Source organism: Aythya fuligula, chromosome 7 (assembly GCF_009819795.1).
Source record: "Aythya fuligula isolate bAytFul2 chromosome 7, bAytFul2.pri, whole genome shotgun sequence".
NCBI lineage: Eukaryota > Metazoa > Chordata > Aves > Anseriformes > Anatidae > Aythya > Aythya fuligula.
In genome coordinates this window covers 2,619,686-2,644,010 of record NC_045565.1, presented here as the reverse complement: position 1 = coordinate 2,644,010, position 24,325 = coordinate 2,619,686, and the positions used below count along the sequence as shown (strand labels likewise).

General features: G+C 47.5%; 1 protein-coding gene across 4 annotated transcripts in view; it reads right to left on the bottom strand.

Annotated features, from left to right (window-relative positions):
* Window positions 1-20,362: 20,362 nt before the first annotated feature.
* ARID5B (AT-rich interaction domain 5B) overlaps window positions 20,363-24,325 on the bottom strand; it is a 106,658-nt gene continuing 102,695 nt past the window's right edge. For all 4 annotated transcript variants that reach the window (XM_032191100.1, XM_032191101.1, XM_032191099.1 and 1 more), the window contains one exon: window positions 20,363-23,235. In XM_032191100.1, coding sequence (XP_032046991.1) covers window positions 21,085-23,235 — 2,151 coding nt within the window. In that variant the 3' untranslated portion in view covers window positions 20,363-21,084. The remainder of the gene's footprint in view (window positions 23,236-24,325) is intronic.

Here is a 24,325-nt window from a genome sequence, read left to right as displayed (position 1 = left end):
TGCGTTGCAGCAGTCTGTGGAAAACCAGTGTGTGTTCAGACACATTGCACCTCTCGTGAGCGGCTCAAACTACCAAGTGTCGCACAGAGAAGACATCAGTGGCCTTGTGTATCTTGTTCATCTGCTGCAGCTGAGCAACACGTGAAGAGGTGCTTTTCTAAGGAGCACATCAAGCCCACTCTGAAAATTGTACCTGTTTGCTCTCTGCTGGAATGAATTAATTTCTGCTTAAAAGCAGTTAAGCAGTGGGACTGCAGTCTTGAAGTAGGGTGGAGAAAGTAGTCAACCTGAACTTTTCTGTTAGGAAGCACAACTTAAAAGCAATTGCTAGTCCGAACTTGAATGTAAATTTCACAAAACAAGAATAACTTCTACAACACTGACTGAACAAGGTGTGGTTCGGCAACTTTTTAGGTTGTACCTTGTGTCATTTGCTATTCACTTGGTCTCGCAATGGCAGGCGGTACCTTTTGTTATTTTGAAGACGTTAGCTTGAAATGTTTACATTTTTTACTAGTTTTGTGATGTTTTTCCTATGGTAATCATATTAATAGTCATTTTACAGTGCTTTATACATATCTAGAAATACTGTCCTAGTATTCAGAGTTGATCTGTAATTAGTGTAGATTGCTGTTAATAGAAAAGTGCAGATTTGGAAACTAATGTATTGTGAAATGTTAGAACAGGAGTCCTAATTTTTTTTTTTGCTGCTAACATAATGTATTTCAATTAGAATGTGCAAGTGGAATTAAAAATATTTCTTTAAAAAATATTAAGAAGTGTTTGGTATACTTTTATTTGCTTCTAGAATACATCAAGTTATGCTACAGTTTATAAACCATGGGTGATGACTGTTGTAAAATCCGAGAACCTATGGCTACCTTCTGAAGAGCTCACATCCTACTTGGCCTCTAGGCTGTTTCTGACATCAGCAAACAACCTTGCCCTTGGGTTTATAAACAGGAGAGGAAAAAAAAACACTTGGCAGTGAGTAGTAATTGCTCAATGAGTAGTCCAGTGTATCCAGTAGATCTGTGTGCAGACACCTAAAGTGAGGAACATTAGCTGAGGTGCACCTTGTTTGCACAAGCCTGTTTGCTTTTAGCTGCTGTCTCACTTCCCTCCTAGTCATGTAAGAAAGTGAGATGAAGCATCTTTTGCATCCCAGGTTGCCAGATTTGTAAGGTGGTTGCAGAAATTGAGCCCCTGACGCTACTTACACCATCCCTCCCCCTTTTTTTTTTTCCTCCTTCCTTGCATAGGGCAGTCTTGTGGTGACTCCTGTTCCCCCAGGACAGAGCTCAGCGTAACTGCTTGTTTAAAGCTAACTGTGCCACTCAAGGAAAGTATAATTTGGGCCCAATTATCACCAATTATCATAAAAGAACTGTAATAAACATAGAGGGAGTTGTTAGACGTTTTAATTTTAGAATATTTGACTGATTTATGAGTCCATGAAAGAAACAAAGTATGATTGATAATTGCAAGGCAAGCCAATGCAGTTGAGTGTTTTAATGAAGATCATGGTGCAGCTAATGTAGTTTGCTTTAAGCGATCCTAGCAAAGTAAGATATGATGATCTCTTCACATAGCCATTGCCAAGTGGTTATATTTTAATCTTTCCATGCGCGTATTATATATTTGGAGAAAAATCTGTTTGTGAGACATCAAAATAAATTGCTTTTCATGGGGAAAAAGCAATCTTTCAACATTTTTATATCAAGATAGCTTTCTAAATGTTCTTTATGTACCTCCCCAAAGGGAGAAAAATTATAATAACTAGTGAGGTGTATTTTACTCTGTTAGAGCTTTTCTTCAGATACCTATAAACTTACCCAGTGGTGACAAAATAATTTGGAAATGATGGCCTGTCTCACTTGAGGTTAGTAGTGATATTGTCCAACATCACCCATGCCAGATGGTGGCACAGGAATAACCGAACAGGGAAGTTGTAGAGTCACCGTTCAGACACAGACAGGTTCTCCTAGAGCTTAGTAACTCCAGCCTCTTACAGGCATTCGCAGGAAGCCTTACGTCCTGTCAAAGTTTCATGGCATATATGTGTCTGGATAAATGTGTAGAAGCAGTAAAAAGTTAAAATGTCTATTTTTTAAATTAAACTTTGGTGTAATTTTTGCCTTGTTAAACTTGCAGTTTAGTGATATGCCATGAAAATTTTCTTTCTGAATTTTAAAAGTTGTACATTTTCTTTCACTAAGAGGGAAAAAGTCAGTAATAGTTCGTTGGTTTTTTTTTTGTTTTTTTTTTTTTTTTGTCACTGGCTATAACGGTAGTACCAATATATCAGTAACTTTTTTTTTTTTCTACCCTGAAGACAAATGGTCCTAGTCTTTCTTTGGATTATATTTTCCATTTTCTAATTAGTGTCTATTTCAAAATCCCACATGTATTTTGATGATATCTTTCTTGAGATCGGTGCCCAGAGCTGAACAGACAGTTCTAGCTCAGGGGTACTCTTGAATTACAAGAACATAATATTTTAAATAGTATTGTCTACATTTTAGCTGCTCATTCTGCATTAGTGAAAAACAAATGTTTCCATTGATCTGTGGTTGGAATCATCTGTTCTTAAATAAAGACCTTAGGAAAGAAAAGGAAAAGGGATCCTAGCGCTGCTGTAGTGAACTTAACATCTGACTTACAAATTTCTCAATAGTGGGAAAAATGTGGATGTGAAGCTGGCACAAGTAAGATGCTTTGTCCACACAACATTTGTTTTTCAGATGGTAGCAGCTGCTATGCTTCCTTTGTTTTCGAGCAATCATTACTCTTTAGTCCCTGATGTCTGTATGCAAGGGTTGAGAGTTTTTAAAATAAACTGAAAGCAATTTAATGGACCTTCTCATGATGTGAATGTATCAGCTGGAGTCACGAGAGCTGGAGTACAGTGCTGCCAGACTTGTAGCCCGTTTAGCTGGCTGGTAGGAAAATCTGGTGCTGGATGCAGCTCCTTTGATGATGCTGTGGGAATGCGTTTTCTCTTGACTGCTCCAAGGAAGTACATAACGTGTGGAGAAGAAAGGCATGCGAATGAGCGTGGTCTTAACATCTTTGCTCCCATTGCTCCAAATCTAATCACAGCAGATTTCCCTAGGGAGGCAGGAGGGGCAATTCAAACAGGAATAACACAGTAAGAGAGCACTGAGCCCTTTGTATGAAGTTACATTTTGATGTTTTTCCATTGAGCTGTTTGCTGGGGCCATGGGTTATTCCTGCTGTAAATCAGTTGTTGCAATGCAGCTGCCACGGGCTGCAGCACCATGCACCCCGTTGGCATTGCAGAAGGAGCCTCTGCACCCCTTTGGCCGCTGAGGAGGTACAGCAGCTTCGCACGCCAGCCGAGCGTGCCTGTGGGCTGCCTTCCTGGGGAAACCTCAGCCGCTGAGGATGTTTTCAGGTGGGGGGATGCCAGGCCTGGGTCCCCTTACCTTGGCTCCGAGAGCAGGCAGAAGTAGGCTGAATTGACACGACGGGTCAGAGCTGGACTCCAGCTTTTTGGTATGCGGGTAATCTTGTCCCTGCTGACACAGCTGAGATAACTTTAATACACTCACTTCTCGCTTAAAGCGAAGTTGGGCCTATGGCCGCTTTCCTTTTCTTTCTCCTGGATCCAGACCTACTGACTGAACGCAGAGGCTGTCTGCTCTTCTCACCAGCATGGCTTTTCCCCATGGGCATGGGGCAGGAAGCGTCACTCAATTTTAGAAGACCCTTAAATTGTATTGATTAACTGAAAAGTTTTTTATTAAGGACAAATGCTAATAACGTTACTTCACACAGTGCTGCAGCTCAAACTGGTTTTACTATGCTTTACTATGCCTTGGATGGATCAGTAATTTTTATTATTTTTAAGAAGAGTTCATTTGTACGTTTGATACACCACTATTTACTCAGGGTAGGTACAGTTACAAGTGTATACCTTCATTTCAGGTGCTTGCTCATATCATACAAGAGCTAGAGCAAGGCCATGGCTTCTCAGCTCCTCACCTTGTAAATGGGGACGATAGCGATGGTTGTTTCCATCGCACTTTTTGAGGTATTATTCCTTAGTGGTGCTAGATTTGGCACAACAATTTGATTCTTCGTGATCATGACCGAAATACTGCTGTCCACAGAGACTCTCCTGCACTGGGTGTGTGCAGCAGCTGTCTGACTGATGGCATAGTGGCAGGACTGTCATTGTCACTGCTGCTTTTTTCCCTGGAGACCCTGCAGTTAACAGGGTTTTGATGGAGCACAGCTGAATGCCAGTGCTCCCTGCTGCAGCGCTTGCCCAGCGTTTGGGAGCTTCAGCCCTCGTGGCCTGGGACACCTTCATCACGCTGCTGTGTTCAGCTGATGCCACGGTCACCGCCTGGTGCTTGGTCACCTCCCAAAGGCACTGGTCATGCACACATTTCCTCAACAAGCCTGTGGTTTTTTACTTCCTTCAGCCAAAATAAATAAATAAAGGTGAATTTATTCTTTGAAAATGAGCAAGTGCTAACACAAAGCAGCCTGTGGCAGAGGGATGCCGTGTTGGTTAAGTGTAATGTGCCTGCTGTTACCACCGCTGCCTCCAAGCTGGGGCTGCTGCCATGCGCTCTTGCAACTCATGCTAAGCTGCCTCTGACCTCCTTCCCTGCCTCTCTTCAGATTTTAAAAGGGATGCAGGGGCGGAGGAAAGCTTTTAAAGGGAAAAGAATTGAAGTTCTCCTCATTTCTACAGATATTAATTGAAGACAAATATTTTTAATGTGAGAACATGGCAGTTTCGGAACAATGGCTGTATGAGGAGTTGCGTGCAGCCCACAGAAACCCGATTAGGACGCTTTCAGAAAAGCTATTTGACATTTTCACTGACTTATAACTTACTGAACAACCTTTTCAGCTTTTTGTTGTGACAATATCCAGAAATGAGCTTGGTTAGTCCCTGTACTATCTACATCAAATTAGATACAAGTGCTGGTTTTGATAAACAAAAGCCAAAGAGCACATCCAAGCAAACAAGCTTTTCCACACCCTCTGTCTCTGTCCCGGCCCAGCATCTCAAGGTGTGATGCTCATTTTGTGCTCTCTGGAACAGGACCACGGCTGACAAAGCCAGATTCCCTGCTGGCATTCCCATTCATGCGTTCTGTCAAACAGCATTTCCTTTGATTTTATCAAGACCTTCTTGACTGTGATCTTCAAAGCAATTAATTCAGTGTTCCATGATTGCAGCTGCTGAATAATTGTTTGTTAGAGTATTTTCTTTCCCAGGCAAGAGATGTAAAATAGTTGCTCCCCTCAATAAACAACTTGTCAAATGTGATTAGTTAATGGACCTGTAATCATGCACTAGCTTAAAGGTAAGGATTTGGTAAGTGCTATGTGAAAATGCATATTTAAATTAAAGCTATAGGAGAAGATTTTCCCATAGGAAATCTTGCTATCAATGCTGAAATAGACTATTTACCATTCCTAATGATTAACTATAGATCATTAATTAAAGAAAACAAGAGATTGAGCTGGCCAGCCCATGTAAACCAATATGCAGAAGTCAAAGCCTGCTAAAATTAAGGCCAAGATTTGCTGGCCAGTCTTAAGCTCCAAGAGCCTGAAATTTGATCCTGTGTTGCTAGTCATCAGCCCGGTAACTCTCCATGTCATTCCTGGTAAGATGCATGCTGAGAAGCAAGACACAGCAAAACAGAGGACTCCAGCCCGATATTTCGTGGCAGAGAGGGAACCTCTTATTTTTGGCAAGCAACCGCTCAATTCAGAGCTAAATGCAGTTACAGTGAGTGTGCATTAAAGCTCAAAAAGCTAATTAATTGGCTTGTTCTCATCTCTCAATATGGAATTTATCTTTCTGTCAGTCCTTTAGAAGAAACCTCAAGCAAACCTACGGTGGCGTCTGCTGAAAACTGAAGCCCCATGATGAGGAATCTTGCAAAGTCTTTTTTTTTCCCCACCTCATTTGGGAAATGTACATTCAACCATATCATTTCTTAAAAGAAAGTTCCTTGCCAGAAAAAATAAAACACTTTTTTTTTTTCTTTTTGGTTAAAAGCTGTATCTATTATAGAAATTCAATTCTCCATTTGGGAATTACAGGCAGTAATACAATAATAATAGTTGTTGGTTACCACACGCTAATTTCAAACTATTCGAGGCAGCTGCCTTCTGCTTTCTGTGCACTCTCGTAGCGTTAGACTCCGATATAAAGCAAAATTACCCGAAAGTGTCTGTCAGATTGGACTATTCTTTTAACATTTTTTAGCTGGTACTTACATTATGTAATAGCAACTGGGGGAACTTAATTACTAAGTCACATATGAAAAGTAAGACTTCAGCTTGCAACCTTCAAGTAATTAGCCACCTACCTACTAGTGGGAAATGGGCAGTGAGGCACATCACGCTGGGCGAGGGAGATGCCAGGGCCACCTCACCAGTGACGCACACGCGCAGTCAGAGGCTGTGGGGATCACTGCTGCTGGTAGACCAAAACCTCCTCTTTTTTGTTTGCTTTTTGGAGGCCAGGGGAGGCAAAGCTGTCACGAGCTCAGCAAGAGCTCGCCTCCCCAAGAGCTGCCGGGATGGGACGCAGCCACCTCCCCAGGGACATGGGTGTTTTGGTGGCCTCCTGGCACAGCTGGTGGCCCAGCTGTACCTGAGGGGAGGGAAGGTGCCTGCGGTGGGCGCGTTAGCCACCGTTAGCCTCGTTTCCTCAGGTCCCTGATGTTCAGCTACCCTCCGCAGAGCCTCGAGTTCCTCGTTGCTCTCAGCCCCACCTCAGTGCCTCCCTCTCTGTCAGCTGTGACATCTGAGGACACTGGTTACCTCAGGGAGTGTTGCAAGGTACTGAGCCTTTTAAAAGCGTGCAGATTAGCCAAACCATCACATAATCGTATGCATAAATGCATAAAATCATATCATCATCTGATCACATAACACAAAAATCCCAACTGCAGGACTCCAGCAGCTGCTGTTCGAAGAGGCAGGTGGCCAAATGTCACAAGGCTTGCAGTGACATCCCCAAAGCCAGCGCAACCAAGACCAGCACCAGGTCGCTCCCCCGGGTAGCTGTGCTGTTCACGAGGGGTGTGTGCCAGGGTTTTCCTTGAAGGCCACTTGCTGAAGCAGGGGCCCTGATCACGCCTGTGCCTGCACGCTGCTTGCAGGCCCCGCTCGTGCTGGTTAGTATGCAGCTGGTGCGGTTCACCAGCTCTGCCAAACAGAGCGTTTTAATTCTCCCTCACTGGAGAGAGGAAACTTCTAAACAAGAGCATGGTTAATGAAAGAAATAAAAGCAAACAAAATTAAAAGAGGAATAATAACAAACCTCAGTGAAAGTGAAATGATGTAGATTTATGAGGATTTCTATGAATTCCTCGCATTCATTCAGCCCAGGACTACACAAGTTGCAGCACACTGCATGCCTGTTAATGAAAGCCGCCGTGTTTGTGCATCCTCTGGCACCGCCTGCGTGCCGGGTGCTCGGTGCAGGAGGCCTGGGCACCAGGACGAGAAGCTCGGGACCACCGATCAGAGACAAAGCATGCAGCAGGGCACTGCAAGCATAGCTGTTTTCTCATGATTCTGCATGAAGAGCCCCTCTGGGCCTGCTGCAGGTGGTGGAAATGAGAGGACACTGCCCACCACGCAGGTAAGTTAGCTGTCTGCGTTTGTTTTAGCTGCACGTCGAGTGAGCCGTAGAGAAGTATGCCAGGGAAGCGAGGTCTCCTCCATGCACAGAGTTGCCTCTCATTTGCAAAGAAGCCAAACCGATGAAGCCTGCTCTGCTCAGACTTTGATGTATCCAGCTTGAGTGGGGTAAGGAAAGAGAATTTCTACTGAGCCATGGCTTTGGTTGTGCCTTCATTTCGCCTCCTGTGTGTCTAGCTACCTGCACGTAAACAGATTCAAAGTTTCGCTGGGCGAGCTGAATAGCTCACATTCAGCAGAGTTTGCTGCAGCCCAGAAGAGCTCTGTCAGGCTGTTGCTTTCCTCCTGCTCCCTTCACAGCGTTGATGCTGTTGCTCAGCGAAATGCTGTGCCAACACTCGGTCTTCCCATGCTCCCCCAGCAGTAAGCAGCCAAGCAGCACTACAGGTGCCCTCAGTGAAGCCCTGTTGGAGCACACCTGCTGCAGCCCGTCTGCTTTTCTGGAGAGAGCCCAGTGGAGGACAAGTGCCCAGGTCAGCGGCGAGCTCTCATTAGCCCAGGCAGGAGCTTCTCTGGTTCATGCAGCTGGCTCGGAGCTGTGGAAGCACCTACAGGTGGTGCTGGCTGTACCGGAGGGCAGCGTGCTGCCACACTGAGCTGCAGCTGAAGAAAAGGGTTGTCGTGGCTCTGCTGTGCCAGGGGATGATGGTCCTCCGGTGCCACTGAGCTCAGGAAGATGTCAAGGTCCTGGGGCAGCCTTGCCCTGCCAACCCTACTGCACAGGGAGGGCTTCCTGAGAGAAAAGGGAAGCCGTCAGAACAGGGAAGATCGGGGAGCACGTATTCTTGGTGGACGGAAAGGTCGGCCACTGACCCCTCAAAAAAAAGAAGGGAGGAAGAGACTCCAGCTACAGAAGCAGCAGACAGTTCCCGTTGCTCTTGGCCATAAACTTCCCAGGAGTGTGTCTGTGTGGGGAAGTCATGGACGTTACCAAGAACTCGTCACTGCCGGCGGAGCCAGGCCGAGTTATTTTCCATTGTTGAAGTATTTCACCACAATTTATTACTTTGACCTTGCTGTCTGTACTCTTGGTTTCCCCTCTCTTTCTCAGCACCCAGAGACTACCAGCAGCTTGCTGTGCCCGCTCTGCTTGCTAGTAGCTTTGGGGAAGCTGCTGCCTGTCCCATGTTGCTCTAGAGCTCAGGCACAGCTCCGCCAGCTTGTCCGAGTCACTGTGCAGTGAGGCAGCAAAGCAGCAGAGCACACAGCAGTGCCGTGCAATTAAACAAACACGTTGTTTTGGGAAAGAATAAGAGGCAATAAAAAATCAATCATGTATCCAAAGCCAGCTCCTTCAGACTGGGGAGTGGCTTGGAAGAGCAGAGCCAGCACAGCCCTGGCACAGCACAAGCCTTGGTAGCAGGAGGGCAGAGCAGGAGCGCGGCTCCTCCAGCTGGCACGGGGGAGCTGGAGAGGCTCCAAGTCACCTTGTTTCTTTATTTGAAGTATTCCGCGTGCAGCTGTAATTCCTTTGCATCCGATCCATATGGAGATGGAGCCCCATTCCAATAGCTTGCACCTCCTGCTGCCCTCCTCGGGATGTTTATTACGCGGCCTGAGAGGGGCCCATCCGAAAAGCTACAGCTGGACGGTGTTGGGAACCGCTGGTCTTTGTCTTGCCAGTTTCAGTCTTTTGATTCCCACATTTCCAGCAAAAAGCACCCCTGAAGCAAGCAGGACGGATAATCAATAGGTGCGATAGGCGAGCTATTTAGTGGACGTCTGCCTGAACTTGGATAAATCATTTGACCTCCTTCTGCCTCCATCAATCCTGATGCAAAAGTAGCAGAATGCTGGCGCTCAACGAGGAACAGCTGCTCCCCCCGAGCAGAGCTGCCCTGCCTCTGCTGCAAGTGGGGTGGGATAAACAAACAAACACACCTTCAAAGGAAGCCAGCGAAAAGCACAACAGAAAGCAGGGGAGTCGGCGTCTGCCTCCGCACGTGCTGGCAGTACGCGGGGGGCTGGAAGCTGGAGGCATTTCATGCCACACTTTACATCACTGGAAACAAAAATCCCCTTCCCATTGGCATACATATAACGCCTTTTGGACTTAGTGCTCCTGCCTTCCCCTGCTTCAGGGCCAGTTTCTTTACCACTGCGGTTCAGACCCTTCTCTTTTACCTTTTATAGCTCTTTCGTACGAGTTTGGAAAGGAGTAACACCAAGAGCAGCCTTGTAAGAGATCTGGCTCGGCTCTGAAGCCTGTGCACACTGGTTTGGAGCTGGCTGATCTCACCGAGGTAGACTCATAGCCTAGTGGGTTATTGTCAGGCTTTATTTATTTCAAATTCATTTTACATCAGTTGTTGGTTACTATCTGGTTGCGTTGCAATACAGCTGCAGGTGGCAAAATGTAACCCACCATCTCCAGCCCTTGCTTTCGTATCGGACAGAGCTGAAGCTGAGTGAACCATCCGCTTTGCCTAATCCAAAACCCACCACAAAGGAAAAAAGCAACGTGCAGCACTTTTTCCATACACCCCTCTCTCCTTCTTCAGCAGGGAACAGGACTTGTCTCAGGACTTCAGCTCGCAGTAAAGAAGTTTGTAATGTAAGAGCAGGTGGGGGCTCAGCCCCAGCGTGATTCAGCAGCACGTGCCGGTTTCTGCTGGCGGGTGATACTTCTTGCAAGTATCAAGAGACAAAGTGTTTGAGAGACACAAAGTCTTTACCTTCGGGTTTCCCTTTCTGCACAGGTGACCTCAATCCACGGCTGCTTGAGGCACGTGTTGCATTTGCATCCATCAGAACTACACCCAGATGGAGGTTTGCCCCTCTGCAGGCACCTTACTTGACTCAAAACCCAGGAGATTTTTTTTTTTTTTTTTTTTAAATCTCTTTTAAGCTTTGTTTTGAGTAGTAAATGCTGCAGGATAAAAGAACAATGCACAAGCACAGTACCCAGTCCTAAACGGGCTCCTAGGGATGGCGATACCCAACATTTCCTTACGAAAATGATCGTCTCCAGTCTCCAGCTGAGACAACAGCTCGGGGAGCAGCCACGGCCAGCCTCTGCAAGGCACGGGGACACAGCTGAGAGCCTCAGCCTGGACAATGCCTGCTGCAGGCTGCGGGCTGTCTGACTGCCACAGACAGCAGCCTTCACACACGGTGTGCGTGCACTTTTCTGCATTATTTCGTATTGCTCCCCCTTTCTTGCTTACGAGACATTTAGAAAATGATTTTTCCCGTCATCCATCTGGCACGAGCCAAGGTGCAGGACCCCTTCCACACGTGCAGCAGCGGCACCGAGCACACGTACAGCCTCTCTATATGTTAGTGCTGTATATGAATCAATATTTTTCACTCCCTATCGATTTCTTTCTCCATCAGCAATTCAGCTCTCATCTAGCTACAGTTCCTCGAATGCCACAGGCAGCTGGGGGACGCGGCTGGGAGGGTGGCAGCGCCCTGGCAGCAAAGCCCAGCAGCTGCAGGACGAAGCCGAAACGCTGCAGCACTTGGCCATCCGAATTTTCTAAGCTTGGTTTCCTCAGGAAATGCTGCTTATGCAGTCACGGTGTGTTTCTGTGTGTGCCTGTGCATTTCAATCTGTCCATCAGTTTTCTTTCAAAGAAATTTTAAAACTAGCCATACCAAAATACCCTGGTAAACGATCCCAGCCCCGGGGGCAGGGGAGCAGCTGCTCAGAGGTAAGCACGTTCCCAAATGGGCATTAGGAACATGGCCAGGCCGCCAGAGAGGGCAGACAGCTTGTACCCACTGCGGGGAGAGGTGAAGTGCAAGAGCAGCCCTCACAGGCACCGGCGAGCCCAGGGGGATGCCCCACAGCTCAGCTCGGGCTGGCGGTGAGGAGCTGGCTCCTTCTGGAGTGGCAGCACGCACCCGCCACCAGAAGCCACCACACAGCCCTGCACAGATTTTTTGTACCTCTTTTGTAGGTCACCTTCAATAAAAATGTTAATAACGCTTGCTATCTGTATATCTGAAATCTAATACGGTAACTCTGTAATTCACTGTCTTTATCGGCCTTCTTTAATGTATAATTTAATGCCTGTATAACTATTTTGTTTGGGTATGACTCTCAGAATTACGACTTTAAAAAAAAATCTGTATGCTAGTTAACTACTTTTTATGGAAAGTATTTCTTTCATGTTATTTTAAAACCGTGGAGCCTGGGGAAGGATTTTATGGACCACAGAACCTCGCAGGGTAGTTAATTTCTGTTTGAGCTGGTTTCTCTGCTATTTTAAAAAGTGCCATCAAGATCATCGTTATTTCTCTTGGTTGGGTGCCAGCTGACTGTTCTGCAGTTGCGACACAGCCCTGTGCTGTTAGCAAAGCGGGCAAATAGTAAACACGGGAGCTGAAAGCAGAGCTGGCGGCACGGGACAGGGAAGGGAAGAAGCCTTCACCCACTGGGATGAGCAGCCCTGTGCCTTAGTGGTGTGATGTTGGATCAGGGGACAGCGAAACATGGGGTTTCACGGCAGGCCTTGGGGAAATTTGACACTTTTCATGAGTGCCTGAGCTCAGGAGGCCCAAATAATTGTAAAACAGCGATGCAGTTAAAAAAAAAAAAATACAAAAAAATACCCCACCAATTTTTCCCCACCCCCATGTTCTGATGGACATGAACTATTTCAGCCAAGAAACATAGGAAAATATATAATAATAAAGGCAGCTCCTGTACCGTCTGCCCCTGGGTCCCACCCAGCTCTGTGGGGCCGCAGGAGCCCACGCCGTCCCGTGAAAGCTGCTTTCTTCCTGCAGGCAGCGACTGGGTCGCTGTCACGTGTGTGCTGCAGACTCAATGGAGCATGTGGGTCCTCGTTGTGTTTGTGTTAGATCTGAGTAAATGCTCTCAGCTTTAAAAGCAGTAATTGGGTGGTTAGATGAGCCCTAGGCAAGCTCAAGCTATGCACTAAATATTCTGCCTTTTGTTTCATAATGAATTATTTTGTGTATCTAAGCAAAGCATTTTTTTTTTGGTCTTTTCTCTGCAGTTTGTTCCTAGCCTACTTGTGGGTGTGTGTTGAAATCTTTGCCTTTTGCTTACGAGGTCAAGTGCTTTAATCAGGAGCAAAAAATTCGCGTGCTTTAGTCCTAAATTCTCTGAGTGGCTGCCAAATATAATTAGAAACAAATGGCTTTATTCCCCATTTGAGAGCTCCACAGACACTGGAGGGGAGGGGGGGAGCTTTCTTCACCCGGCTGTGTTTTGGGGAGCTTGCAAACACAAACACCGCCATGGAAAGACTCAGTAAGAGGGGAATGCTCTGCTCGGAGGTGTTGAGCTGGTGCAGCCCAGCCATCAGGGATCTGTGCGATGGCAGCGGGAGGCCATGGGGGCAAGGATAATTTATAAATTAAAAGCTCTGACTTTGTACTAAGCAACACCAGTTAGCACCACTCACTGCAGATATTCCCTTCATCTCGGCTGAAACACACCTGGACTGCCTGCAAATTCAGTTACAGCACACCTAGTTGTATCCTTGAACCATCCACAGCCTGATGAAAGCGCAGTAGTCTCACAGACGAGTATTTTGCACCTAGAGCAGTTTCCAGAAAATGCTTTCCCCTCTGTTAAGGGGCCTAAGTTTGATCTGTGGGTGCAACCATCCAAACCAAAGCTCACGAGCACCACGAGCTTCCTGCTCTGCAGGAAGCCTGGCAGGTATCAAGTGCTTACTGCAGTTTGTCATGGTGAGAAGTTTTTGCTCAAGCTTCACTCTGCAAAGCTTCTGATGTTGTTACATGTTAATTAAGTAATCCTTTCACCTGCCCACCCAACTCCCACCATGTTGTGTTTCCCTTGCCATGAGACACAGTCTGTCAGACCGCCTGTAACATTGTTTGCAACCTGTCCCCAAAGACTTACCTTGTAGCTGAGGGTTTCCCTTTGCCTTGGCCTTCTGCTCATCCCTTGGCAGCTGCTCCTTCCCTGTGGTGTTGACCGAGCTCAGCTCCTGCCATGGCGCCTGGCTCTGTCTGTCCTTGTGTGAGGAACAAGGTGCCCAGCCTTGGGGACACAGCCCGCAGCTCCTGAGCCACAAAATGGCCAACCCTAAATAGGCAGGGCCATTCTTCACCCCTCTGCTGCCTCCAAGTCTGAGGGGGTTTGCTGCATACACAGATATTTGGAAGGGACAACCTGGCTGCAGGTTTTAAACAGTAAACAGTTTGGGCGCCAAAATGGTGAGAGTGTCTCTTGCTGCCTCATGTAAGATGAAAATTTTTGCAGCAGCACCTCACAGCATGCTGTCACCTCACAGCATTGTGTTACCTCACGGCATCATCTCACAGTATTGTTACCTCATGGCATCACCTCATGGCATTCTGTCACTTCACAGCACTGTGTCGCCTCATGGCGTCACCTCACGGTATTGTTACCTCATGGCATCACCTCATGGCATTGTATCACCTCACAGCACTGTGTTGCCTCATGGCGTCACCTCACGGCACTGTGTTACCTCATGACATCACCTCACGACATTGTGTCACCTCATGGCATCACCTCATGGCATTATGTCGCCTCATGGCATTGTCTCACAGCACTGTGTCACCTCACAGCATTGTGTCACCTCATGGTGTCACCTCATGGCATTGTATCACCTCACAGCACTACCTCACAGCACTGTGTTGCCTCATGACATCACCTCACAGCCCTGTGTCACCTCATGACATCACCTCATGGCATTGTGTCACCTCATGGCCTCACCTCACAGCATTTTGTCACCTCATGGCATTGTCTCACAGCACTATGTCACCTCACAGCACTGTGTCACCTCACAGCATTGTGCCACCTCATAGTGTCACCTCATGGCATTGCTTTACCTCATGGCGTCACCTCATGGCATTGTATCACCTCACAGCACTACCTCACAGCCCTGTGTCACCTCATGGCCTCACCTCACAGCATTTTGTCACCTCATGGCATTGTCTCACAGCACTGTGTCACCTCACAGCACTGTGTTGCCTCATGGCGTCACCTCACAGCACCGTTACCTCATGGCATCACCTCATGGCATTGTATCACCTCACAGCACTGTGTCGCCTCATGGCGTCACCTCACAGCACTGTTACCTCATGGTGTTACTTCCCAGCACTGTGTCACCTCCCAGCACGGCTCCACAGCCTGGCACAGCCCCGCAGCACCCTGTCCCCTCCCAGCCCCACCTCACGGCATGTCCTGGTGGCACAGGGTGGCCTGGGGCACCGCCACCCCCTCAGCCAGGGAGCCGCACTGAGGTTTGGGGACAGGCCCCGCCACCTACCTGCTCTGAGGGACATCCTGAGACGTCGCTGAGGGTTGATTTTATTTCCGCGGGTCAATCCCAGAGAGAAATGAGTGAAAATCGCAGGGTTTTGCCTCCCTTTTTGCCTCCGTTGGGGCCAGCCCCGCGCCCTGCTCTCAGCCCCGGCCGCCTCGCTGAGGGGGGGGGGGGACGAGGCGTCGCCGTGAGGTGGCCGCCGGTCACCAGGAGTCTGCCACGGGGTCTGCTGCTGATCGCAGAAAAAAAAGCAGCTGTGGAGCAGCTCTGTCTCCTCAGGAGGAGGAGGAAGATTTTTTTTTTTGTGGCAAATTCTCAAATGAAACATTTGTTTTTTTTGCCTGGGAGGACACGACGGGGCCACTGCAGCCCCTGCCGCTGCCCCAGCAGGGCACGTCCCATCCCATGGCAGCTCCAGCTCATGCCTCAGGTAAGACACTAGATGGAGCATGTAACATTTTTAATACTTTTTTTTTTTTCTTTCTTTTAAATAATCCTGTAAAGGACAAATTGAAAAAGCTAACTGAAAACACAGCTGAAGCCACCGCCAGCAGGCCTCGTGCCTTCTGGAGACAGCCCCAGCATGGGCAGCGGTGCAGGGAGAGTCCCTTGGCCTGCCCTGCTGCCCCCTGCACTGCCCGGCCTTGCTGTGGCCAAATTCCAGCGGCCCCAGCCCCAGGTGCACATGAAGGGGACGTGCCATGTCCCCTGCGAGCCCTGCAGGTGATGCTAGCACCGACCTCTTCCTCAGCTCCGCCACCTGTGTGACTGGAGCTGCTGCCCTCTGGGGACAGGGCTGCTGCCACCGTGAGCGTGCCTCTGAAGCTCCAGTGAATGAGGGACTTCATGCCCGTGTTCCCCCCACCCCCTTCAGTCACACATGGGTAGAGAAAAGCAAAATGTTTAACCTTGGAAAAGACAGAAGTGGAGGGGAGAAGATGTTTGCTGGGGGGGTCCCATCTTCGCCCATAGTTTCACGGTTGGTGTGGGGATGGCACGTAGGACATGGCTATTTACTCTTTGTTACAAAACGTGAAAAAACAAGTAACTTAGAAAAGTATTGGTTAAACCAGAGAAAGGTTTGTTCTGCTGGCTCACACATGCTGCATACCGAAACCGTGGCCATCACTGCGCAGCCTGCTCTGAAGAGAGAATGATTGAACAAGGAGTCAGACATCAAAAGAGCGAGGAGCTGTGCCAAGGGCCATTAAACACGGGCTGACTGCTCACTGGCTCGGGCAGCACCTGGCTGGGACGCTGCAGCTGGGCCAGGCCGTGGGTGCCCGGTCAGTCCCTTCACCAGGAGGTGAAGGTGCAGGGCTCTGGGAGCAGTGGTGCGGGGCTCTGGGTGGCCGCCACCCAGATGTCCCTCGGGCAAACCCAGCTTGACGTAGCTCCACAGCACCCAATGGCACTACAGTGCCTTATGTGTGCCGAAAGTCTGCCTTTTCCCCCAGCTGGTATTTCCCCGCATGCACAAGAGTTGCTTTTTTTGTGACTTTCCCTCAACCACAGCACATATCTGGAAGCCTCATCTAACGGTGGCATCAGCCTGCTCTCCGCTTGCCCGCCTGAAGCACAGCTAGGGGAGCATCCCCCACTGCGCTCGGTGCTCACGCACGTCCCCACAGGCTGGGCACCCCGTACCCTAACTGCATACGAGACAAAACCCACAGCTTGGGGATGCTGAGTGGGAAATTGCTGCTCAAGTGCCAGGGCTGCAAGTGGCCTCCCCCAGAGGTGGGAGCACAAAGCAGCAGCCTCCTCTGGCACCACCATGGCAGGCGCACAGCTCTCGGGACCCCTGGGGATGGGGATGGCTCCCCCACACCCCCCAAGACCACAGTGCTAAGCCACGACCTAGGACAGCACGACACAGCTGCCCCTGTTGCTGAGGTGTGTGGGGCAGCAATGGCACGTTCCCGAAATACAGCCAAGATGTTTTTTTCTGGCTACAGAGGACAGGAGCCTACCAGTGCTCTGACCATGCTTGCTGCACCACAGCTTTCTCAAAGGGCCACCAAGGAAAGGGAGGGTGTTGGACCCAGTGAGCAACAGAATGCAAATTAATTTTACTCGATGGCTGCTTACTGTCATCAACAACATCACCAGTTAGCGTCCGACTCCAAAATCTTGCTCTTGGTGGCAGTGGGAAGAACAGAAGGTCATTTTCAGGCCCCAGTTTGAGCCTGCCGTACCAGCGGGAAGAAGTCCTGCTCTAAGATGCAAATGGAGCAAATTTGCTAGCAAAGCCACTGGCTAAGCACGAATGTCATCCCATCCAAAGCTGTGACTGCAGTCAGCATAACCACGACACACTTCAATGTGAGCACACTGCGAAAATAGAGGGGCACTGAAGATCTTGTCTCTTCCTCCTCTAGGAAATTGCAAACTTCCATTTCTTTAATCTAATCATTTGCAGGAGGGGATATTTTCTCTCGAAAAGCCAAAAGAAGAGGGCTGAAAGGTCGGATGGGATAATATGTAACCCATTGCGATAAGGGCTGTTTACAGAATTATTAATCAAACACAAAAGGGAACAGATAGTAACATTTTTTATTAAATATTACAGTGGATCAAAAAGTACAAAATATCTTTTGCCTGCTATGTGATTGGGAAACTATTGGCACATAATACAGTATCAAAAGCATTAATAAGTACAATTTGGAAAACATACAAAAATTGAGTGTTTATAGTTGGCTCAGCTTTATTTCTGGTAGTGTTTAAACTAACTCAAAGGTTACTCAATAACCTTTTAAATGGGAAACTATATAATATTACTGGGCCATTTTTATATATACAAATCATCACCTTACAGAGCATATAGGCTACATAACTTGAATCACAAAAAGTATACAATATTTACAACAAAAGAAAGTTAAAAAAGTATAAACAGCTAGTAGATTATGCTGCCATTATTAGAACATATTTAAAACTATGGGGCCGGGGAAGGAGGGGAGGAGGAGGAAGAGAACAAGTGAAGTATCGACCACGTTTACAGCAAACACCATAGTAAGTGCTCATGGGAACAGTTCCAATGCCGTGGGCCTCGCACCAGCGCAGGAATTCCCAGGAATTCTCACTAAAAGGTGACACCGTCCGATCGGCCCCGATGCCACCTGGTTGACCACTGCAGAGGACAGCGCGCGAAGGAGCATCCCGCTGTGCCCCGAAAGCACAGGGCGTGCAGCCCTCGCGCTCCCGACACCACTGCCACGTGCGGCCGCCTCGTCCCGAGCTGGGACAAACCGCTTCCCATGCCCGGGTACAGCAGGCAAACCCTTCATGTCACCAAGACAGACGTGCAAAACGCCGTCCCCGCACACCTCGGCCCTCGCTAGGAGTGCCCGGCACTGACAGGTGCTGCTGCTGCTGCTGTGCTTCGCGACGTCAGGCGCAGCCTGCAGCCAGAAGGCACGCCTCGGCTGCTGCCGCCGGGCCGTTACAACCTTTAGCATCCCTAATGAATCCTGGACACAGTGCGTTCAGCTTGCAACATTTCTTGGAACTGGTTCTTGGTAAATAGATTTATGACTCTATTGCCAATTAGATTCCACAGTTTCCTTTACAAACCTAGCAATAACAATGGTTTGATTGCACAAAGAGAGGCTTGTGCAATTTCATTCAATAATAAGGCCCCTTGAACTCAAACAATGCAAACAAAGCCCCATTTAAGACATTAAAAAAAAAAAAAAAAAGACTTTTCAGCCAATGGAGAATTCAATAGCCTTTCAAAAGATTTCCAAGATTTCTCTTAAGAGTTTTTAAACAAATAACACACCACTTCTGTCAGGGGTTTACACTACCATTCCTTTTTATTTGTCCTGAGGTTTTGCCCAGCATATGATGAGCCTCCCCAGACTGAAGGGGCCAGTGTCCTCCTGGGGCAAGCGAGGAGCCTCCCTCCCCGCTCACCTTCCCCCTGCCCCGCACGGCGTCAGCTCTGCTTCACAAAGGCTACGATCAAACTCCAACGCGACACAATCCAAAGGGAAAGCAGACACTTTGCGTAAACAAATGCACGAATCCAGGACACACGTTTCAACCTGAACAAGAAAGAGAAACGCTTGCTCTGCCAAACACACAAGCTCCGAGTTGTGTTTGCTGTAGATTCTCGTATTTTCTCTCTGTCCCCCCACCCTCCTTCCCCCCACCCTCCCCAAACCCCTGATTCTCACGTGATTCAGATCTAGTGCAACTTTACTAGCGATGTCCTCGACATTATGGCCTCTGCCCAGCTGAGCCTGCGGTTTTGTTCCTGTATGATCTGTGGAGCAGCAGGATGCTCTGCATTGGCACATCCATGTTCTAAGTTCTACTAGTCTGTTTATCGATCAATTAAATATAGTTTTACCACAGGAATATAAAGTATTTAATTGAAGAAGCTGGATCTTTAACAGTAGACGAGTATATTATTCTGGTTTCCACCTTTGGATATTAACTATGATACATTATATATTGTATTTGGCTTCATATCACGGGAAAATTTAATGACATGCCTAGCATGCAAAGTGTTTCTTAGTAGTTTCCATGTTTGTTTTCGTATCGATTACGCTGTCTTTGAGCAGTAACTGAGATGGTTTGAATCACAACCAATTTTCACATTGTAAAAAGCCTCCAAGCCACACTTCTCTTTAGCGATGTCTACGCTCAGCTGCGTGGCGGTGACGTCCTTCAACGTGAACACACATCCACAGGAAAGCTCTTTCGTTATCAAACCCAGCCCCTCTGCTCCTGGCTTGGGAGGGCTGCGGTGCCCGCGGGGTGTGGAAGGACAGTCCCAGCACAACCCCAACCCATCCCACCGAGCTTGGCCCATGGCACGGGACCCGGCCACCTCTGGTTCAAACCAGCACGGGCTCCTGTCCTAACTTCTGAACTTCTTGGCGTTCTCGCCAACCACAGATCTGTTTTCTGGACTCCTCTGCCATCCAGCAGCTCGTGTCAGTGAGGTTTTGTTTTCTAGATCTGGTACACAGGAGGGTTTCACAGCCTAGGTAAGGTAAGTGCGACTCTTGACAAGTTCACAGACCACGATACGGGAAAGCAAAGCTCGGTGGGAGGGGGAAAGCAGCGCGTGAGCCACCGCAACAGCACGAGGAGAGCGGGAGGTGCTCAGCACCCTGCAGGACTGGGCCGTAGGGAAAGGAACCTTGCTTGCGTCCTTGCACCGTAATATTACCTACAGTGTGTTTGTATCTGTTAAAATGAATCTGAACCAGTTGCTTCAGTTTGTAAACAGTAAACGTTACCACAAAAATAAAACAAAAACGCTGCTCCAAGTATGAAGAAACTGGAAAATTACAAACACATAAAAAAAATTAGGACAGCCACAGCCTTTAAAAAAAGTTGCAGATAAAATGATACTGTTTAATTTAAAAAAAAAAAAAAGAAAACCAAAAACAAAACAAGAAACGAACATAAAGAGCACAGAATATACTGGACAAACAAAACTATATAAATTATTGTGACCAAATGTGACACTGGTAGTTTACGAAGTGGATATGTACAGTCAAATTAAACAGTGTTTACCCTTCTGTTCTAATAGTGTTAAAATGAAAAATCTATTGCCGTTTTACTATACATTGCATTGATTGAATCTTTAAAAGTCAGGAAAAGTTACCCAAAAAAGCACATCCAATGATTGTGTGGATTCTCGGCCCTCTTCTCCTTGCCAGGTTCATCTCGAGTCCTTGACTCATTTGCAACAACGCTCAGCCTCTGGTCCCTGGCTCAATGAAAAGCAAATGCAAACGTCACCTCCCATTTCAGTGAGCTCAGGACTGGGCCTGCATTTCCACGGCTCCCTTTGAACATTTGCTCTTACCATACACAAGTCCTTTCAGAAAACACATAGGCAAAATCCAAAGACTTTTTTTTTGTGTGTGTTTGTGTGTTGTTGTTGTTTTGCCGGGGCGGGGGCGAGGGGAGAGGGGGCTGATGTGGAGCCAGAATTAAAGAAGCAGTCCTGTCTTGATCACACTCTGGAGCTTTCCGCTACGCGGGATACGACTGCGTCCTGGTTGACAAAAATACAGATCGCTAAATCTGCGAGACATCGTCACAGAGGAAGGAATGTCGCTAACTGAACTTTTTTTTTTTTTTTTCTCAGACTTTTTTTTGCGAGTGAGGGGATTTACAGTTTTGTGCTGGGATGTACAGAGGACAGCTGGGAAGGTGGAAATGCAGCTTGAGGGTTTATAGCAGCTAAAGGATAAATGCTGTTATGCAAAAGGTCACCGTACGAACTTCCTACAGGTGTTGCTGCGGCTAAGTGTCTATACAGTTGCTGAGAATTCGTAGGGGACGTGAGGAACTGTCTCTGCACCATGAAGGAATGAAGAGCCAAGGGCTGCATTAGTGGGGAGAGCACGGTCTGGTTTTTCAAGTACTGTAAAGGATGGGAATACCCAGGCGGGAGGCGATTGTTCAGCCCTGTGCACAGGGTTCCTGGATACAAGCCTGGGAAGATCGGGGCCGAGAGGGGAAATTTGTGGCTCTCCAGCACGCTGCCTGAATGCAGGCCGTGCAGTGGCTTGCTGCCTTCCCCCTCTGCATCGGGAACCTTTTCTTTCGCCGAGGTCTCCTTGGATAAGTGCAGAGGAGAGACAGCTCGGATTTTTTTTTCGGAAATGACTTTGTCCAAGTCCTCCAGGCTCCGCTTCAAAGGCCGGGCAGCCCCGATGGTTTGAGGGCTCGTCCTGCGGCCGATGATAGGATGCACCATGCCCTCCATCTTCCTCAGATTCTCCAGTCTCTGCGCCTGCTGCTTCCCAGACCTGTGGAGCAACTCGCTGTGTTTTTTAGGGGCTGTCATGGCCATGGGGGACACACGGCAAGCTTTGGGGTTACAGTCTAGGCTCACTGCCTGGCTGCTCGCAGCCTGGAATGGGGAGATACCTTTGCCTTCTTGCTGGGCCATAGATGAATGAGAGAGGCTGGAGCCGGGAGCCTTTGCAGTCTGTTTGTGTACGCTCTTTGGAAGACTCAAATCTGTTGGCTGATCATCTGAAGAGGCTTCCACTGACGCCTTTTTTTCTTGCTGATGCAAAGATGGGTGATAATTTAAATTTAGTTTTTCTTGGTGTTTGTGTTGAGTAAAAGTAGAAATATTTTCAGACTCTCTGAACATGTCCCGGGGGAGGTACTTTGATGTCTGTTCGTTATTAAGGTGGTGTTCTGTGTGCCTATAAAGGCTGTGCAGATGAGGTGATGAATAAAAATCTGCCAAGAAAGTGGGCACATGGGAGTGCTGCAGTGCCCTTTTCTCACTCATTTTATCTTTGCAGTCCTGGATATCTGTCTTCGGTACGTACGACTCAGCAAGAGAACCGAGGTGATGTTTTGAAAAATCACAGCGCTGAGGATCCGGTTTACTTAGCATGTCATGTTTAAAAACGTCATTAATTGATTTCCTTTCTTCCTTGGTTTTAAAACTCTGTACATGTTGTATGACTGATGGCCTATTAATTGCTATGGGATCAGAATTCGGGATGTGGGGACCTTGTGATATGCTTGAGGACAGTTCATCTCTGCTGCTCAATTTCTTTTTGCTAATCAAAGGTGGAGGAGAACCATAAGGATAACTACATGACAAGGCTGCCCCACTGACCTGCGACAGCAGCTTTTTCTTTGCTAGGGGTGACATGATGCCTGGATTACCCTTCGAGTAGAGCAGTGGTGTGTAACCGAAAGTGGAGTCTTCATTCATGGACCCAGGCAGCTCCTTTTCTTTGAACATGTCGAAGTTCTGGACCACCAGTACTTTGGGCGTTTGCTTCAGTGCGTTGTGGATATCTTCGTTTCCCAGCTGATCCACTTTCACCGTGCAGTTTGCGATGTAATCAGCCATCTCTGGCAATTTGTCATCTTCCATGTCACTTTGAGCGGGCAGCTGGACTGGAAAAGCTGTGAAGGGCATTTCTGAAGGTTCACTTTCTAAGCTCTCATTAAAAGTTTTGTGTATTCTTTGTTCCAGCTTTGAGTCTTCCAGGGCATCTGCTGAGGGGTGCATTCGTTTCGTGACAGTGGCATCCAGCATAGTATCTTCTTCTGGGGGCACAGATACACTTGAGAAAGAGGACGAGTGAGGAACATCCTCCTTGGCTTTCTCACTGTTTGAGCTGTTTTCCGTCAAATCTGTCTTCTCCAGAGGCAGAGGCCGAGCTGCCTCTGGTACAAGAGATGGAGGGCCTTGCACAGGCTGTTTCATCTCTCCCGCTGTAGGATGTTCCGGGAAATTTTTCTGGTCTGCTGATTCTTGATCCTTCTCTTGTTCTGATGAAACCTAATAAAATGATACAATAGACAGTAATAAGAATGCTGTGCATTTTGGCAGGCTGTTAATAAGATCATACACAGTACACTATTTACTACTCCTAGAGATGTACTTGTCAATCACCTTGTTGGAATGTGAGAGCTCTAATACCAGGTATCAGAGTCAAACAAAGAAACGTACCTCCTGGAAACATTAAGAAATACAACATCCCTGCCAGTGTCATAATAAGGCATTTCAAAACAGCAGATGTTTGTAACCTGACTAGAGGCACCAGTGGCTTCAACAGATAGCTAAACACTGAGGTTATATTCTTTTGAAATTAATTAGGCAAACGCAGAAGAGCAGATTTCGTAGCACAAACAATAAGGCTATAGAAATTTCTCTCGCTAGCCAACTTTACCTATGAAAACTGCACAAAGATCCTATGTTTTTTCTTACATAAAGACGAAAATGCAGTCTCTCCAGAACGGCTATCTTAAAATTCAGTGATCACAGAGGAGATCATTCACACCCAGTTCTGCATTAAAGTGTGAAAATGATAGAAATGGCATACTAGGAATCCCTATTGTAGGCAGCAAATCACTGCCGCAGCTTAACTAGGACACACATTTTTTTATTAACGGATTAAAATGAAGTTGTCAACATTCAGTAAGTGTGTGTGCACACTATTACAAACATAGCTTTTATACGTTATCGTCAATGGGCCTGCAGCTCTTTCTGCTCCCCTATTAATACAGCTTGTGTGCACAATTCACACTATTCATCCCATTATGTCGCTGGCTGAACTGTGACCCGCAGAGGTCATCAGAGCGTCCCATCTGCAATCCAGCTGACTGACAGCCCTTTTCAAAACTGCTGTCACTCTCCTCTGACATGTCGTGGTATAAGACAATCATAAAACAGCAGCATTGTGCAAGCCCTTTATTATTATTGTTTTCTTTCTTTCTTAGTTGTAAAGATAAGACGCATCGAGAAAGCTATTATCTAAGTGCTGCTCTATGGTCTGTCGTAGGAGCGAGGGGCTGGAGAAGGTCCTAACAAATCTAACCATCTCAGAGATTTATTTCTTTGCAGTTGCTTTTAAATATTCCTGTGTGTT